The sequence below is a fragment of the Panthera pardus genome, unplaced genomic scaffold (assembly GCF_024362965.1).
Source record: "Panthera pardus isolate Hobbes unplaced genomic scaffold, ASM2436296v1 HiC_scaffold_6, whole genome shotgun sequence".
NCBI lineage: Eukaryota > Metazoa > Chordata > Mammalia > Carnivora > Felidae > Panthera > Panthera pardus.
The window spans coordinates 124683264-124703067 of NW_026526991.1; the positions used below are offsets into that span (position 1 = coordinate 124683264).

General features: G+C 41.4%; 1 protein-coding gene across 1 annotated transcript in view; it reads right to left on the minus strand.

The window, feature by feature from the left end:
- MRC1 (mannose receptor C-type 1) overlaps nt 1-19804 on the minus strand; it is a 98288-nt gene that overhangs the window by 67384 nt on the left and 11100 nt on the right. The window contains exons 2-5 of the mRNA XM_019460649.2: nt 16463-16864; nt 12817-12990; nt 8385-8549; nt 754-867 (exon numbers count right to left, since the gene is read on the minus strand). Of these exons, the coding sequence (XP_019316194.2) occupies nt 754-867; nt 8385-8549; nt 12817-12990; nt 16463-16864 (855 nt within the window). The remainder of the gene's footprint in view (nt 1-753; nt 868-8384; nt 8550-12816; nt 12991-16462; nt 16865-19804) is intronic.

The following is a 19804-nucleotide window of genomic DNA, read 5'->3' on the forward strand; positions in this document are numbered from 1 at the left end:
GTTAAAGTCTTGATCATCACCCAAGTGTGTTTGTGTGTGTGTGTGTGTGTGTGCGCACGTGTGTGTGTGTTTAACAATTAAACTACAAATTGCCAACAAAAGTGCTAATAATTATTGTGCTAGTGTAGAATATCATCATCTGTGGCTGAAATATTGTTTTAATCCAACTCTATTAGATTAACAACAGGAGAAAATGATGTTAATGTAGACCTTAAGATCATTATGACAATGACAGATATATTGCAAATATCTCAAGGCTCACAGTGAGAAATTGTCCAGCCCCAAATAATTTATATTTGCTTAATTTCATACTTTTTGTGTGTATAAATATAAATACATATAAAATCTTTCAATACACTATATAGCATGACATAGTATATATATCTCATAAGTATACATTTTATACATATGCACTTTCAATTGGAACGCTGTAAAATTCAAAAATTTGATTTTGAATATAATACCTAGCAAATCAAGTATACTCAGAAAATATATACTTTCACAGAATCCTGTATTGATTTGTGTGATTATCCTCTCAGACAAATCCCTATCCTGGGAAGCAGGTATAACCTTAAGGTTTTAGTATCCACAAATCACGTTGGCAGATTTCAAAGCAACATGAGAAATGGTCTAAATTTGGTAAAGTCTCGCAATTCCTTTCTTTGAGCTCTATATGTGAGATGAAGAAGATCTCCATGGTATCCAGATAAATTGAATTTAGATGAGTTTATCCACAGGCAAGCTGAACTCTACCTGGTAACCAGTTCAAATACCGGAATGGACTCCCACCACTCCACTGCCAGCCACTGTTGAAACTCAGGCTGTTAAGTCCAATCCAGAGTCCGGAAGTCAAGGAACTGGTTAATCCTATAGAATAAAAGCAAAAACAAAAACCAGACTGACATTTGGAAAAGACAATGAAATCAAATGCACAATTAAGCAGCTGACTCAAAATGTATTTGAAGGAAGTAATAAAAAACCATGCCTAACATTTCTCCTTTGATTCTCCTAACAACCTGAGGTAAGCACAACTACTGTCTCCATTGGCAGATACAGAAATGGAGGTGAGAGTGTAAGATTCTTAGTAAGATCTATTAAGATACCTGCCGAACTTCTAGCCCAGATCTGACCAGGCTTCAACCCACCGTCTTGAATACGCCTATACGCCAGTATGAACGTGCTTTTCATTTCTCTAGCATCAAACATTAACATTTTTACTTCATTTTAGAGCACAAAGTTTATTTTGGATAAAATTCAGAGTTTTCTACCATAGAAATGTTTTTTTAATGTTTATTTAGTTTTTAGAGAAAGAGAGAGACAGTGTGAGCAGGGGAGGGGCAGAGAGAGAAGGAGACATGGAATCCAATTCAGGCTCCAGGCTCTGAACTGTCAGCACAGAGCCAGGCGCAAGGCTTGAACTCACGGACCATGAGATCTCGACCTGAGCTGGAAGTCGAATGCTCAACCAACTGAGCCAACCAGGCTCCCCTCTACCATAAAAATGTTTAATAAACATTTCAATTTACCAGTCTCATAAATTATTACCCAGTCTTACATTCCAGGACATATTCTAAGAATTTTATTTCATGACATTTTTAAAACTCACTTTTTCTTTTCATTCAGATTTTGCTTAAATTCTAAGCACAAAATCTTTGGCTAACAGGAACAACGCTTTGTTTAGGCACTTCATAAATCATAATTACATTGCTTCGAACTCTGTGCCAGGCCTGATCTGGGATTAAAAAAACAAGCCACAAGGACCTCAGCCCTCCAGGGTCAAATACTCTCATCTGTTACTACCCGAACGTTTTTAAAAACCACAGTTCTCTGTTCTGTCTATATTCCTTTTAGTTCATTGAAGAGTTCATCAAACACAAAACTGTCCTTTGTCTTTAATAAAATACCAAACTCAGGTGGGTATTTTTGTCAATGGTGAGAATTACCACTTACTCTATTTAGAGCGCTGTACTTGTTCATTTAATCCTCACAAACCATGATAGTGTCTCATGACACCAAAGCCCAGACTCTCTAGTTCTGATGTAACCAGCTGAGCTCTCTGACAGTTGCTACCATTTTCCCCAATTTTTCATTAGCTTAATATAGGCACACATTCGTGTGACCAATTCAAGTGAATGGAAGTTACAACGACTCAGTGGCAAATAATCATATCTCACATTTATTACACCTACTTCCATGAGAGTGCAAATGGCTGTCTTAGAGGTCATGTGACCTGAACATTGCACTCAGTTGACTTAGCATCTGGCAGAGAGGTACTTGCAAAGGGAGGTGAAAATACCCACTTGAGGACATCGATTCGGTTGTGATTAGGTGGACTGGGGCTTAACAAACCGAACTGAATTCAATACTGGAGTTACTTATTGAAAAGTAAACCCTATTGGGTGATTTCTTTAAATAAATAAGAAAATAACAGTGGGATGAAATTAAACTCTGGAATGTAAAAATCAGTGAAGATTAATGCAGATTCACTCATTTATATCAAGCGTTCTGAAAACAAAGTTTGAGTTAGCACAGCTCTTGTATGCTGGTACTTTATGTACCTTGGGAGGTATCTAGCCCAATTCCTTCATTTTACAGAGGAAGAATGTAGAGACGGAGAGATTAAGACACGCGGGGAGGATTAGTGGATCAGGATTGGAACCTAGGGTTCAGTGTGGTTTCTCCAGTGGATTCAATTCCTGTTTAAATTAAACTTACCTGTGAGTTACTACCCCTTCTAGATATATTACCCTTTCTAGATAACTCTAAATGTTAGGACACCTTTAAATACACAATAATGACCTAGACAGATATTTCTGATACGTGTCCTTCCCTCCCAAACAACAGCCCGTGCCACAACTCACTCTCGTCACCTGCGAAGACTCAACTTTTGGTTCCCCAAAGTTGAGATCTTACCAAAAACTAGAAATGTTTACTGTAAACTATACCAAGAAGATGACATTATCAAAAGGGGAAGTCTTTATATTTCTTTAGTCTTAAATCTCTGGGATGAGTGGCACCAAATATGACTGCTTTCACTTAAAACATAATAATAAAGCAATAAAAATTTACTCATATTAAATCAATTTTATAATTAGTCATCTTATCAATGGCCTCCTTTTAGTTTAGTAATTATGTTTTGTGTATAGTAAAAATACAGTTATTAAAACTATTTTGAGTACCATATGATTGCTTAGAGCACTTTAGGGTAAGTTAAAGAAACCAACTAAAAAATAGTGTCCTACCTCATTTACACAACAGGTAACTTATAATGTGTCAAGAGGAAATACTCGTCCACCAGACTGTGCCTTAGAAATGTCCTTCTAGGGTTGGATACTACATTATATGTTAATGATCACTCCATGAAACACTATTGAACCCTGAATGGCTTTTTTCATACATCACTTAAAATTGCAGTGACTTGAATAATAAATCTGTCTGTACCTACAGAGGCGAATGCTAGAGGAAATGATGCCAAAAGTAGCATTTCACAAATGTTAAAGACAGCTATTTCCCGAAGTCAAATCCCCTGGCATTGTAAACAATTTATTAGTTAAGAATATAAGCATATGTAACTTTTCAAAACTGTAAAGAATTCACTGCCTATAGGAAAAATTAAAGTAGATTTTCATCTGACATTGCTGTGTTTGGCATACTGAGAAAAGGTGATAGCTTCTTCAGGGAATTATCTATCCTCTGACGTCCCGCACATGCTCTAGGTACTGGTAGGCTTATTTTCAAGAGCGAAATTAATAAATACCTCTCAAACCAGGGCCTAACATGTAACAAGTGCCCAATAACTGTAAGCTGTCTGACTATTGTTATTGCTCCTTATTGAATCAGGATCGGCAAGAAGTGTGTTCAGAAACAAAATTCAAATTTTGTGTTAAGTAGGTCACTTAAAGAAGATGGTCGTCATCCACAGATTTCTTTCTCGAATGTGCTTTTGTAATTTCATAGAGAGACCAAGGCTTTGCTAGCGATACTACACAGAGGATCACTTCCGCACGCTGAACGTTTCAATTCTTGATTTTTCTGCACACTAGTCTGAAACGGTTATACGCCTGCTTCTGCGCTTAGGTATAATAGATGATGTGTTCGTGTCCGGTGTTACACTTTGTTTTCATCTTTTCTGTATCATGGTCCAGTACTTTTTCCAGCCAGCCCCCAAAACAATCAGGGTAATGAGCCAGCTTTCAGTTCCTACATCTTATTTCGGTTCTGTAAATCTTAACCCTGCACATATGTGGTTAGAACTCTGGTTCGGGCACTGAGGATTACATAGCGTCCCAGCATTTTGGGGGTAGAGACGGAAGTGAGGATATAATGCAACATGTGTGGGTGATGTAAGAAGGTGCCACCGGGCAGAGCGGTAAACCCTGCAGGCAAAGGGAAATCAGACTGTTAGTTTAGGTTAAGTTCACTGAAACAGGGAGCTGTTCACACCTAAATTAGGGTTCTCTGTAGTGCTTCGGGGATGACCAGATCCTTGCTCACTTTGTGAGAAGGACCCGGGCAGAGTGAAATGGAAAGACAGTACCTGGTTCCAATGCAACTATTTTCTGAACAGGAGGCACTGGGCAAGTTTCAACCTTCTCCCCCCTAGTCTGTTATTTCATCTATAAAGCGGAGACAATAATATTCATTTAGGAGGTAGGCGTGAGGTTTAGAAACAAAGCCCAGCGTCTGGCACACAGGAGCCGATCCATAAATGACAGCTAATTGGATCTGAGCGTCATAAAAATGACTTGGATGGTTTTGTTTTGTTTTGAATGTTTATTTACTTTTGAGAGAGACAGAGACAGAATGCAAGTGGGTTAGAGGCAGAGAGAGCGAGCGAGACACAGACTTGGAGGCAGGTTCCAGGCTCTGAGCCGCCAGCAGAGAGCCCGAAGCGGGGCTCGAACCCACAAACCGTGAGATCATGACCTGAGCTGAAGTTGGCCGCTCAACCGACTGAGCCACCCAGGCGCCCCTACTTAGACTGTTTTTTAAAAAAAAAAAAATTATATTTACTGCTCACAATCCTCACATAGAATAAGCCTTAAGAGTGTAACTATTTGTGGGTATTTTTGTTTTGTTTTGTTTAGTTTTTAGTGACCTGTTGCCCCAAATAGATCACAGTCCTTCACTCACACCATTGTTTTCCAGATTCTTCCCCCAATACATCCCAGTAAATCCTGAATGTCATGAATATCTTCCCTCCAGAAAACAAAATGCTGTTTATTTCATGAACTCCCCTTCAGACTCTTTCCCCCCAATCCATGATATTTTTGACTTAAAGAAAAGCAGGAAATACTCCAAATTTCATTGGAGAAGTCATTCTTATCCAGGTTTCAGTTAAAATTTGCTGACTAAAATTCCGGAGGCTTGGATAAGATTCAAACAAGTATCTGAGGTGAACTGAGCCTCTGAATCTCTTCAGGCTTGTTGGCTCTCCTGAGGGACACAATAATAGCTCTGGCTGATTAGGAAAGCATTTCCTGCCGCAGCTGCTGTCCCTCCCGCCAGCATTACCCCTTTCCTCTAGGCAGCTGGGGAAGGCAGTGAAACAGTAACCTGTGTTCAGTCCCTTGGCTTCCAGAAAGCCAAAAATCCAGTAAAACTCGGATGAGTCAAGATAATACAACCCACAGATTCCCCTAAAAAAAAAAAAAAAAAGCCAATTGAAACCATTTCAACCTCTTTGTAAAGTTTTTATTTTAATTCCAGAATACCTCACCCAATTTTCCTCACAAGTGCCTTCCTTAATCCCATCACCCGTTTCACCCATCCCCCACCCGCCTCCCCTCGGGTAACCATCATCATTGTGTTCTCCATGGTTAAGAGTCTCTTTCTTTGGTTTCTCTCTCTCTCTTTTCCCCTTTGCTCTTTTGTTTTGTTTCTTAAGTTCCACATACAAGTTCAATCACACGGTATTTGTCTTTCTCTCACTGACTCAGAAACCATTTCAACTCTGAGAGAGTTCTTCTCTCACCCACGCCAGTGTGCACAGATAACACCAGCGTTGTCTTCAATCATCCCTTCTCTCCCTGGATCATCTACGTGAAATTAGTTGTGTCTCTTTCTGGGCTTTCTGTCCTTAATTTTATGCATGGTTGTAAGTATTAATCACTCTGATACTATGTCCCAACACTGGGAAGGCCCCCCAAACCAACACAAGACCGAATAACTGAGCAGACTGAGGCACGATTCCTTCTCTGAGCTTATGAATACGCAGCGAGGTCAGATTGCTTTTCTGTTGTCAGTCTCGTGAACATGCCCCAGAATCAGCTGGACGGTTGATAATATGCCGATTCCTGGGCCCCACCTACTGATCCAGCATCTCTGGAGTTTGTGCCCACACGTCTTTGTTGTACCAAAGTTCCCCGGTGATTTAAGCAAGTTCACATTTAGGAACCACCGAACTTACTGTTTCCTTGCCGTAAGCTGACCGCCCATCCAAGCACGAGGCTGGATTTCTAGATAATTATTTTTTGTGTGTGCTGCACCATCATTTGTCAGTCACCAGACATTCATTGAGACTCTCTTCCTTGGAAGGTTCTGTGTGAATCTCTTGGGGGTTTGGGGGTCATAAATAATCATGAGACATTCCTCATATCAGCCATTTGCTCATATAATCCATTCTCCACATAGCATTCAGTTTGCTTTCTTCGTGGCACTTCTGTGGCACGTGTATTTATCTGTTGTTTATGTCTGTTTTCCCCACTGGACTTTAAGCTCCACGTAGAGAGGACATGACTGGCTTCGATCACCATTGTGTCCCTATGACCTAGCATAATACCTCACACACAGATACCAGCCCCCTTGTTGAATAAATGAATGAAAAATAACAAATAAATGTATTTCTAATCTTGTAGGGGAAGTGGGACATATAGGTAAGTAGCTATTATAAAAGCAGTAAACAGGGGCACCGGGGTGGCTCAGTTGGTTAAGCGTCCAACTCTTGGTATGGGCTCAGGTCATGATCTCACAGTTTGTGGGTATGAGCCCCGAGTTGGGCTCTGAGGTGACAACACGGAGCCTGCTGGGATTCTCTCTCTCCCTCTCTCTCTTTCTCTGCACCTCCCCGATGCGTGTGCACATGCTCGCTCTCTCACTCTCTCAAAATAAGTGAACAAGGGAAATGCAGATGGAAATGGATAAGATTGCATTTCAGCTGTATGAAATTTTGGCAATTCCAGGTATGAGAAATGGCATGAGATTTAAAGATGTGGTGGTGAGAAAGTACGAGATAAAGATGAGAAACCCAGGGGTTCCTGGGTGGCTAAGTCGGTTAAAGCATCCCACTTCGGCTCAGGTCAGGATCTCACAGTTCATGAGTTCGAGCCCCGTGTCAGGCTCTGTGCTGTCAGCTCAGAGCCTGGAGCCTGCTTCAGATTCTGTGTTTCCCTCTCTGTCTGCCCCTCCCTGCTCCCACCCTGTCTCTCTCTCAAAAATAAATAAACAATAAAAAAAAAAAAAACTTAAAAAAAAAAAAAAGATGAGAAACCCAAACCCTTCTGTCGAGACTGCAAAACGCATCTGTCAGGGGGCAGATGACAGCCTTTGAATGCCAGGCAAAGGTGTTTTGTTAATTACTTGGTAGAAAATAAGAAGTCACTAAGGGCTTTTCGAACACAGGAGTCATAGGCTCAGGGATATATTAATCTGGTAGCAGAGAAAGGGGGACCTGGAGGGAGGGGATTCTGGAACAGGGGATTGAGGATGCTTATCCTCCCCACTCCTTTCTGCTCCTAATCTCTCTCTGTTCCCCAAGTGTGGGTCTCAGAAGCTAGAACAAATACTTTCATCTCAAGCAAACATTGGCTCTTTTCATCTTCATAATCCTACAAGAACAAATGCTTCAAAAGCAAACACCTTGAGGAAAGAATGCCAATAAAGCCTGAAAACCAGTACGGTCAGGGAGTTTGAGAGACAGGAAGCAAAAAGGACGCAGGGTTTCAGAGCGGCTCTTGACTGGTCCCTGCTTGTGGCGGGAGCGTGTACTTCATTTTATCCTTTTGAATGCCATGATGCTGACAGAAAACCTTGGGCTTCAGGTTGGACCTGGAACACTTGACCAGCATAGCAGCCCTACTGTGTCCAAGAACATCCCCTAGCGACGGAGACGTCTTCTACTCTGAACCCAGATTAACTCTCGGAATCCTCAACGCAGGTTCTAGAGAGACTGTCGCAACGGATGGAAGCGGGTTGGCTGAGGAGACAAAAGCCATTTGCCATCCCAGGGGCCAGTGGGTCATACCCTGGGATGGCACCTGTTCAGGACTGACTCCCTCATGATGTCCGTCTGTAATCCCCTATGCTGGCTGCTCTTAGGCTCCAGCGGATAGAAGTGGAACCATCATGATCTTACTTACAACTTCCTTTTCTTCTCCTGCCATTACCTGTCAGGTACGTCTGCTCGTGGATTTCCGTGATACTCAAGAGCTCGGCACTTTGTTGTTGGCAGCTCCTCCTTGCCTGATGCCAAGTTAAAGCCGATTTGGAGTTTATCTGGTAGGAAATGCCAGTCAACGGGTCTTTGTTCCATAAGCTTTCACTGCCCTCAACTGTAAAAGAAGTCAAATGGAATTGGCTGTATTAGGCGGAGAAAAGACTTTCAGGGAACAATGTTTTGTACACAATTCTAATAGTAGCATTATTTCCTGCAGCTTATTTCTTTTCCTTTCTTTCCTTTTCCTCAAAGTGTCTATGAGATTTTCTTCACTCCCTTAATGAAAAGGGGAGTTTTCAAAAGATGAGCCACATCCAATTGTTGTCATATGCCTAAGCAAGGAAAGAGAGGCATCATCTCCCTACTTGTCCGTCAGGAGGTTTGGGATCAGGTGAGTTGGGGAGTGGGGCAATTGCAAATACTAAGCAAGAATAGAGATGCCGGCCCGCGCTCCTTAATCTAGAAAAAAACATATAAGGAAAAGAGAAAATATATGTCTCCTCTCAGCAAGTGGATATTCTGCCTGCACGTCCTAGTTGGGTCTTTTTAGACCAAAGTCACAGGCATTAGAAGGCAAAGTCATGGATGCCACCGCCAGGCTGACCTGGACGTGCATTCAGGCAATGTCACCTCACTAGTGGTTTGTCCTTAAATTGCAAACCCCTCAAGTCTCATTTTCCTATTTCTAGGATATATTAAATAGAGGCAGCTCCAGGCAATAACAGATGCAGATTGTTAATTTTTCTTCCTTCAGGGCAAAAAATAATACTTGTAGCTTATTTTTTCCTTTGTTATTTTATGATCCCCAATATACTCTATAAACTTAGTTATACCTTATGAAAGGTCAATAGTAGAGATAAATATTGTTTACAAGTGTGTTACATATAAGATGTTGGGGAAATTAGTCAACAAATGAAATATTTCTGTGTGCTTCATGTTATGAAACTTTCCCTCTTGTCTTTTTAATAATACAAATTTCTACCTACAAATCATAGGAAGTAATAATTTCTTCACTTGTTTGTAAGAAAGAGAAGGAATTATGTAACTTCTCAAATTTTCTAAGAGGTGTTCAACCTGCCACAACGTCGGCCAGTCTCCAATAAGCGTGTAGCCCTATGCTGCCATGTGACAAGGAAGTGACCTTTTTCATACGCATACCACAGAATGTGACATGAAGCTTGGGGTTCCTTTGCACACCAAAGAGGAAGAAAAATATATCAAAATTCCATTCAGGCAACAACACAGAAATTTCTAAGAAGCTTTCATTATGAAATTATTATATATTTAGATAAAAATAAATTGGAGGGGCGCCTGATTGGCTCAGTCGGTTGAGTGTCCGACTCTTGATTTTGACTCAGGTCATGATCTTGGAGTTTATAGGCTCGAGCCCCGCACTGGGCTCTGCGTTGACAATGTAGAGCCTGCTTGGGATTCTCTCTCTCTCTCTCTCTCTCTCTCTCTTTCTCTCTCTCAAAAATAAGTAAGGAAGGAAGTAAATAAATACACTTTAAAAAGATACATAAAATAAAATAAATTTGAATTGGTGACGTTAAATTTAAATGATCACGTAGTTCCATATCCAAATGGAGTCTTGTCCACGTAAGTGAGACCATTCGAATCAGACTGGTTTGGAGTTCATCTGAAGATGGAGATGTTTTATACCCCTATTTTTAGAAATTTGGAGGCCTCATACGGTAGAAAATGTGAGACATCCAAAGAAAGTGGGGGGGGGGTTATTTTCATGTCTGGGGATATACATAACCAAAAAAGGGAATGCAGTATGACTCTTCATTTAAAAGAAAGTATGTTTGGCTCTTGAGGTCAAGGAATTGAAATCTATTTCTCACTGCTTGCATAGGTTTCCTGACACTACATCCCCCCTCACGTTCAAATTCCCGCAGTGAACCAGCACAAGTGATGCAGCAAGCTCAAGTTGCAAGCTACGGAGGACTGAGAGAAAGGGTCTTTTCCTTTTCCGGTTCTCACGATGTTTTAAAATAGATGTCTAAACAGAAGGGAAACACTGTAATAAACAATGCGATGGACAAGGAAGAAGAGCACATATGAAAGTGTCACGAGGTCAAAAGCCAGTACCTCATCTTCCTGTATTAAACCTTAACCTTAAGGTTTAAATTAAGGCTAACCTAAAATCAAATGTTCTTTTGAAAGGAACGCAAAGCAATGAAAATGAAGTAGACTGGGAAATTGCAAAGCCCTTTAAGAAAGGCATGGGATGCCTAAAATGTGCTTTACGGGTTGAATGCGTGTTGAAATCAGACACTTTCATTTCCTAGAGTTATCTTATTTTTACATTGAACAAGAAAAAAGATGTATGCATAGGTTTTGAAGGCATAAATTACAAGGACGCGAGAGAATACTCAGGACTCCCATCCAACACACACCTATCCCAAGGTTGTGAGGGTTTTGTGGGGTTTTTTTCACGTGTGTGTGATTAGTGATTAACCATCTGTCTTCCATTTAACGATTGATTAAATCATACATACAGCTAACAACTCCTCCATCAATACCACTTAAGTCCAAGATGCTGTAGTCAGACCTGGGAAATCCACATCCCCAAGAGACTCCATGATAACAGATTTAGAAAATACCATTCCTACTAAGTAAAGGTGAGAGACGCTCCTTACCTTTGGAAAACAAGTCTTGCTTTATCTTAGGGGAAAAAATAGCTCGATTCAGATGAAAACACTTCTAATACAGAGATCAGACATCTATAAACCTTTCATGGGAATCAAACCTCTAAAGTGGTTCTAAGAGACGTGAATGCAGTTACTTCCCCCCCAAGAAAAGGAGAGCAGTGTCACTCTGAATGGGAAGCCTGTGAGTTTTTGTCGATATTCACCCAGGACATAGGGACTGCACCCAGTAGAGGATTATGATAATATCCGAGGCTGAGAAATCACATTCATTTTAAGTGGGATTGTGTATCGAGAGAGATAAGCAAGTATTTTTCTTAGAATTCTGGCTTTAACTTGAGAAACTACAATATTTTTTTGTGAATTACTTCCCCATATTGCTCAGAATAATGCTATCGTTGGGTGGGTGCATGGTCCCCAAACTTCAGCTGTAAGCAATGCTCTTGCAGCTGACGTGGGCTTACGGCCATGCCAGGCTGCTAGTGTACCCAGATTCTACCCCGGATCCCACCCCTTTGCAGGCCAGCAGGAGGAAGAGTTCTGGGTAACAGCATAGAATGGGAGCTACTGCGACCCAGAAAGCCTGAAGGAGCAAGGGGGGCAGGGAGTAAGACATTTAGGGAGTAAAAAGGAAGGGGGTAGCTAGCAGAAGAGACAGGAGGTGGGATGAAAGGGAAAGTGGAGGGGCGCTTGGGTGGCTCAGTCGGTTAAGCGTCCGACTTCAGCTCAGGTCACGATCTTGCGGTCTGCGAGTTTGAGCCCCGCGACCGGCTCTGGGCTGATGGCTCAGAGCCTGGAGCCTGCTTCCGATTCTGTGTCTCCCTCTCTCTCCGCCCCTCCCCCGTTCATGCTGTGTCTCTCTCTGTCTCAAAAATAAATAAACGTTAAAAAAAAAAAAAAGGAAAAGTGGAGCAAAGAACCCCTCCCTCACTGGCTCCATCAGCCCCAGCCCCGCCTCCCCATTTGAGGCCCCTCCCCCATCCCACCTAAACCTGTTCCCCTGTTTCTTTACAGATTCTTGAGTATGGAAAGACTACCCAGGACTCATGTTCTGGCTGCTTCCCATCAATATCATGCAAAGCCACTTGTTTTTGTATTCTTGCGATAATACTTAGGTTTTCATTTTAAAAAATCCTTCGAGCATGAAAATAATCCTCTTCCATTTGATTCATAGCTATGTTGAATTAAATGATACTCTTTTTAAATGAAATTAAAGTTACTGTCATTACTATTCATTACTATCATTTTCACAGAACGGAGACACAAAAGTGAGGAGCCCCTCACATGTCTCCGTCTCCACCAGACGACATGCTCATGGCATTAAGTTTTATTTTGGGGCTATCATTTAATAAAGGCAAATCCCTGGGAGGGCAGTTTTAAGTAGACATTGCAACGTGTACAGTATAATTTGCCCTAAAGTCTTAGCAAATAACCTACAGGAACAGGAGAAGGTGAAGGAAAGAAGCAGTTGGTGGAAATAAAGCGATCATGTGATGCAGCCCAGGGCTGAGAGTCAGAAGATCTGTGTTCTGGTCTTCAGCCAATATGGATCACTTTCTCCATTATAAAACGGGGACAATGACACCCGTACAGGGGTGTGGTGGAGGGTGACGAGATAATAAGTGGGAAAGAACTTTGGAAGGGAAAACGTTCTCAACAAACGCAACATGTGCTCGTTACGCTGACGTGGGAAATGTGTCAAATTTTCTTGGTGGGAACGTTACTTACATTTCAATGGACAATATCCAAATAGCTTGTCTGTGTCATAATCTGGGGTGGTTCCACACCAGAGCCATCCATCTGATCGCCCAGCGCTCGTGCAATCTGCATACCACTTGTTTTCAAACTTGAATGGAAATGCACAGGTTGCCCCATTGGCATTGCCCAGCAGCGTGTACATGTCTAGAAGAGACATATCGACGTGCACTTAGAATGTCAGTCAATCTTCTCAAGGTTGACTTTCCGATAAGAAGGATGCCGAAAGAGGATCACACCTGAGGTCCCCACCCAGGGAATCCCTTTTTCTTTCCCTTCTGTCTCTACCCCAGTCTTTTTCTGAGTACACACAGCAGTCTCTATCAGGAACAATTCTAGGACCGCTTCATTTCCACTGTCTTTTAGGACAGATTTGCCTCCTGCCTCACATGAGGCAAAAGTAGTCAGCTATACTGACACCTGCTTGGATTTCTGCATTTCCTCCAAAACAGGGAAGAGCCCATCCTTCCTCTTGCTTGGAATCACAGAATTATTGAGTCTCTAGATTAAAAAATAAACTTACAGCTGTATAACTCAAACGCACAGTCAAAACTTAAACCCCGCCTACTTAAATCCTGTCAAGCCAGCCTCCACTGGAGTCCCTCAACAACGACTCTGAGAAAGAGTCGGAAGTTGGGCATAACTCTCTAATCCACATCATGGAAAGAAAGCACCGAAAACCATTTACGATTAATATCTGCTTTCTTAAAACTGAATTCAAACACAAGAGACAGAGGAAATAACAACTTGGGGAAATAACAACCTTCTATAGCAACATACTTAGCCTCTTGCCACCAGCTGATATTCAGAATTTGTCCTAGATTAAAATACTCTTTTCCTAATTAAGTTTTGCAGATCCTATGCCTTTAAACAGTTCTTAAAAGACATCTCAGGGCACCTGGGTGGCTCAGTCGGTTAAGCATCTGACTCTTGATCAGGTCATGATCTCACAGTTTGTGGGTTCAAGCCCAACTTCAGTCTCCACACTGACGGCACGGAACCTGCTTGGGATTCTCTCTCTCTCTGCCTCTCCCCTGCTTGTTCTCTCTCTCTCTCTCTCTCTCTCTCTCAATAAATAAACTTTAAAAAAAGACATCTCAAAATTCATTTAGACAATATAAAGTTTGTAAAACATGTAGCACAATACCCAACATATCTTAAAATCAAAACGCATGTTAAGCTCCTTACCCTCTTTCCTTCCCCCTTACTGCACTTATCCCGTCCTCCTGACAAAGCCAGGTTTATTTTCATTTACCTCAAAATTACTTTTTTGCCAATTAGCTAGTAGTTAGTCACTTCAAAACGCAACTCTGGCTTTTGTGCCACTAAGTTACAGGACTAGTTTTCCAAATCATATCTCATATAGGGGACAGGCTAGATTTAGATATGATTATGCCATTCGTAACCACTGGGGTTCCTGTTCCTTCGTATGAGGAAAATCTGTTAAGACCACCTCAGGGCTAGTTGTACTGTTCATTCAATTAGCCAAGAAATTGTCGACACTGGATTTATAGATATCAATCAGAAATGGGCTTTTCAGGACTAACCTGATGTGTTTTTTTTTAATTTTTTTTAACGTTTATTTATTATTGAGAGAGAGACACAGAGGGTGAGCAGGGGAGGGGTAGAGAGAGGGGGAGACATAGAATCTGAGGTAGGCTCCAGGCTCTGAGCTGTCAGCACAGAGCCTGACGGGGGTTTCGAACTCACAAACTGTGAGATCATGACCTGAGCCGAAGTCGGTCGCTTAAACAACTGAGCCACCCAGGCGCCCCAAACCTGAGGTATTTAACAACGCCCTGACGAAGCCAAAAGAACCACATTCTAGTCCAGCCACTTTCACTGGCAAGCCATGTAATTGCAGTTTCTCTTCCACTGTGGTCCAAACTCCCAGACAACACTTAGATTCTTCTAAGTCTGTAATTCCGATTCTGTTATTCTAAAATAGTCCCTGACCTCGGCCAGTTGTCTCCCCCAGGTTTTCTTTAGAGAGACAGGCTCTACATATACCCTCTCTGTACTGTTTTCAGATAAACGTGTACTCTACAGTGAGCAGATACCAAGATCACTCTGAAAGCCTAGATCTTCCAGCAGGAATATCTTAAGTATTGAGAAAGACTTGGAGAGCACCAAGTGTGGTCAATGGACCATCTTCATCCAAGCACCCAGGTGTTCATAAAAATAATTCAATAGATTCTTGGACTTTCCCCCTCATGTGCTGATTTAGAGTCCGGGTAGGGGGGGACCTTGGTATCTTCACTTGTAACAAGCTTTCCTGGTGATTCTTAAGCATATTTAAAGTTTGAGAACCACTATGCTAAACCCTCTGCATACTTGTCTCACAGAATCCAAAGCAGGCTCCAGGCTCTGAGCTATCAGCACAGAGCCTGATGCGGAGCTCGAGCCCAGGAACCATGAGATCATGACCTGAGCCAAAGTCCGGTGTCCAACCAACTAAGCCACCCAGGCACCCCTCCAGTGATGTATTTTTAAATGAAATAAGAAGTCCCATGTCTTAGCACCAATCTTCGTGTTTTGAATCCCTCAGGACTATTTTACGATCTGTGAAATTTAACTCATTCAACTTTGGTTCACTCTTGTCCGGCTATAGTTTTCAACCAAGTTTCTCTTGAAATGTTATCTCTCCTATGACTTCTAAACTTTCATTATGTTCAATAAATGCTCCCGAATAGTCTCTTTCTGAACACTTTCTCTCTCTCTCTCTCTCTTTCTGCTCTCCCTCTTCTTTATAAAGAAGGAAAATGGATGGGGCACCGGGGTGGTTCAGTTAAGCGTCTGACTTCAGCTCAGGTCATGATCTCACAGTTCCTGAGTTTGAGCCCCACATCGAGCTCTGTGTTGACAGCTCAGAGCCTGGAGTCTGCTTCAGATTCTGTGTCTCCCTCTCTCTCTGTCCCTCGCCCCCCACCTCTCTCTCTTAAAAATAAATAAACATTTTAAAATTTCAAAAAAGAAGAAGGAAAATGGAAAGTTGACATGTTACAGCCTCACAAAGACTGAACTCTGGTGCTCTGATTAGCTATGATAACCAGGTTCAAGCAATCTTTGCAGCCCCAGTAACATAGTAATTTTGGAAACAGGTAATCTCTTATCCCAAAAGGCAGGCTCTTCCTCTGACCTTGAGGTTGTTGTAGATAACACTCCCAAATAATCAAGTGTCCAAACCTGGAATGTGTTGATAACATCATCTGACTCAAGAAAGCTTTGTAAAAGGCTTCGAGTTCTGCTTTATCTTTGTTTTGTTGTTTCTGTGCACAGCCACCAGAGGAATGAAATTTGGCCAAGATCAGAGAAAACGAAATACTCTGATTTTATTTAACCTTCAAGAGCTTAAGGAACCAACCTCACATGAAAGCCTTTTCTCAAAAAAAAAAAACAGTCTTTCCATTAATTATAAATTGCTAAAGCATCATTCAGGACTTTTTACCATGTATTCACTGTCATGTTTTCATAGAAGATAGTTCAAAATGCAAACATCATCAGTTACTAATTCTACGACAGATTAAATAAGAATATGCCTATTTTCTCCAATTAGGTTCCAACTAAGAAGATGAGAAAAATGTGACAGAAGGAAGGCAAGACGGTCCATGCTTCCTACCTTCATAACCCCTGGCGCATAAATCATCTGTGGTTCCATAGATTTTCCACCTGCTCCATAAGCCGGAGCCCTTGTAAAGCATAACATTCTTTTCTTGTTTATTGCCATAGTTAAAAAATAAATCTTCTCCCTTGATCCCCAAAAGCGTGTCATTTTTGCACTCCCATTTCTGAAATTCGCTCTTCGGATCACAGGCATACAGAGTGACAGCAACCCAATCCGTCTTTGATGGTACCCCCAGACATAATTTAAACGCCACACTCATAATCCGCGAGTCAGACACCCATCGGAACTTCTGTGCTTCCTTGTCTTGATTACAAACGGCTGTTTGGACCGCGCTGGGACTTAATGCTTCCACGCAGCGCTTGTGATCTTCATTATATATTAAAAATTGCCTCGTGTCTGTTTAAAAAAAAAAAAGAAAGAAAGAAAAGATGTTTAAGGGGATACATGTGACAAAGAATAGTTTAGGTCAAAATTCCTAATGTCTCCTCCGTAAAACTGATCCTGGGAGAAGGGGTGATATGAATTCTGCCTGAGACAACTCAGCTCCCTTGAAGGGGGTAGGGGGTCCATGAAGCTAGAGAGAGAGAGAGAGAGAGAGAGAGAGAGAGAGAGAGAGAGAGAGACAGGGGGAAGGGCCAGTCGCATGGCCCCCAGCAATCAGCTGGAAATCCTCAAGACCTGCGAGTTCACTCCTATAGCTTTAGGAAAAGGCCTGCCTTAAATGCACACAAAGGGTAGTGGAGTAAACATAAAAATTAGATAACCGAGAAAGAAATAATATCCATCTGAGAAAAGAAAAGTTAGATATGAATATAATAAGCTATAAAATTAGGTGCATGTGTTCCCTGGAATAGAATTTTGAAGTCTGATTCACCGCTACTCTCTTTGAGATAGAGGAAACTCTATTCGAATTCTAACATTAGGGAGGTTTTTGAAAATAACTGATTTTATTTTAGGAAATGTTTGCCTTTATATCCAGCAAATTTTTGAACGAAGTGCTTTCTGGATAGCCTACTAGAGAAGACTTTTGTTTTGTTTTGTTTTGTTTTCCCTTACAACAATAGGTAACTTAGAGATCTAGCATCTAGAGGTAAGTTAGTATCTATTATATAGTTTTAACTTTCATTTTATTGGCATACTCAAGATAGCCTTTGCATAACAAAAAGATGCAAAAATGTACCTGCAAGTGTAACAATGTGTCAAGTTTGCAGTAAAGGTTAAATAAATGCAAGTTCTTATACCATTTGAGGGAATATTTATGAGAATAACTACATATAACGGTGTTGTTTTAGTCTCGTAATTTGGGGCTGATGATTTAAATTAGTGTGTGGAGATGGCTTATACTTATAGTACAGAGCTGCTAGCTGGCAAAAGTGAACTTCCTCTTGCCAAAAAGAAGAAGAAGGAGGAGAAGGAGGAGGAGGAGGAGGAGGAGGAGGAGGAGGAGGAGGAGGAGAAAGAGAAGGAGGAGAAAGAGAAGGAGGAGGAGGAGAAGGAGGAGGAGGAGAAGGAGAAGGAGAAGAAGAAGAAGAAGGAGGAGGAGGAAGAGGAGGAGGAGGAGGAGGAGGAGGAGGAGGAGGAGGAGGAGGAGGAGAAAGAGGAGGAGAAAAAAAGGATCTGGTAAGCATATTTTTTCCCCTTACATCAAAACTGAATTCATGTAAAGGGTTTTCTTTTTTGTTTGTCTTTTTAAGAATAGACTAATGAAAAGAACTGACTTTTCATTTTATGACCTAAATATCAAACACTACTTCTGGAGTGTTACTAAATTCCTCCTACTTAACTGGTCTTTCAAAATGAGCCCGTAGTATTGCAGATGTTTGAGGGTCTGACTAAATTAGCTCATTATTTTTAATCAAACCATCAGTGAAATACAGCAAAGGAATAAAAGTGCCACTAGCAGAGTCCTTTCACAGTTTACAAAACATTTTCACAAGCCATATTCTATTTACTGTCCTCAACACCCCTGTGGGGTTAGCACCACTTACATTCTGAGGTCAGTTCTTGGACCATCAATTTAGGGCTTACAATGGACGTTTGCCTTGAAAGATTATTTTCCCCTGCCTCGCTCCCATCTCCGTTCTCGTCCCACACTCGCGAGAGACCTCCTGCCTCTAATCCGTCTGGGCTCCTAATTTGGTGCCACTTTGAACTTTAGCCGGGTTCCTCAGCTGGGTTTCTCGTTTCTGCTGGTTTGATTTCTTGGAATTGGGACTCAATAGAGTCTCAATTCAGAACACCTGCTCCTTTTGGCTTCTCCGGAGTTGACATCTGTCAACGGAACATGCGATGCCCAAGCCGCAGCTCCTCCCAAGTAGCTGAACTCCTTCCCAGACTTGATCTCATCTTATTACTGCCTATGTCCTCATGTGACAAGATGAGGAATTTTCTGCGTTGGCAATAAAATGAAAATACTCATGATATGGTGTTTTGTTCATGATAAAACACAGGAGATAGGAAAACAAAAAGTTTAGAAGTCAATTACTATGATAATTTGCCACACACAAATGTAAATCTAGGCTCCTCTAATAGAATATGATAATGAAGTCTGGGGGCGCCCGGGTGGCCCAGTCAGTTGAGCGTCCAACTTTGGCTCAGGTCATGATCTCGCGGTTGATGAGTTCGAGCCCTGCATCAGGCTCTGTGCTGATGGCTCACAGCCTGGAGCCTGTCTCAGATTCTGTGTCTCCCTCTTTCTCTGCCCCTCCCCTGCTTGCACTCTGTCTCTCTCTTTCTCTCTCTCTCTTTCTCTCAAAAATAAATAAACATTAAAAATTTTTCAATAAAAAAATTAAACGGTAATGAAGTCTACAAATTTTGTCATATAGATCTTTGAACTTATCTCTACAGCCCTTTACCTTTGTGTTTTCCATCCCAACTGTTGTTTTCCTATCTTCACATACTTTCCACTTTTCAGATAGTTTTGCTGAGTAACATCTATCTCATCAACAATAATATCTTCCATCTCATACTTTGGCATCACTGCATGGCCAGCATTTATGAACCACTCAGATTCAGTCACGCAACCAGCTCATAGCCAGCTGTTTAAGGTAAGGTGCTTGAACGTCTTTGGGCACAGTTAGTGTTCTTCCTTCAGAGGTTTTTATACTTATTTGACTTGTAATTTATGTAACTAATTTTAATCTGTGGCTCCATCTTAATTTTTCTCTGCATATGATGGCACTTAATGACCAAATATCCAATCTTCTGTTTTTCATTAATGGCACCATCATCCATTCATATCCATAAGCCAAAAACCTAGGACTCATCATGGATTCTCAGCTTTCCTTCACTTTCTAGAACAAAAGCAGAATCTATTGGCTCTACCCAAAAATA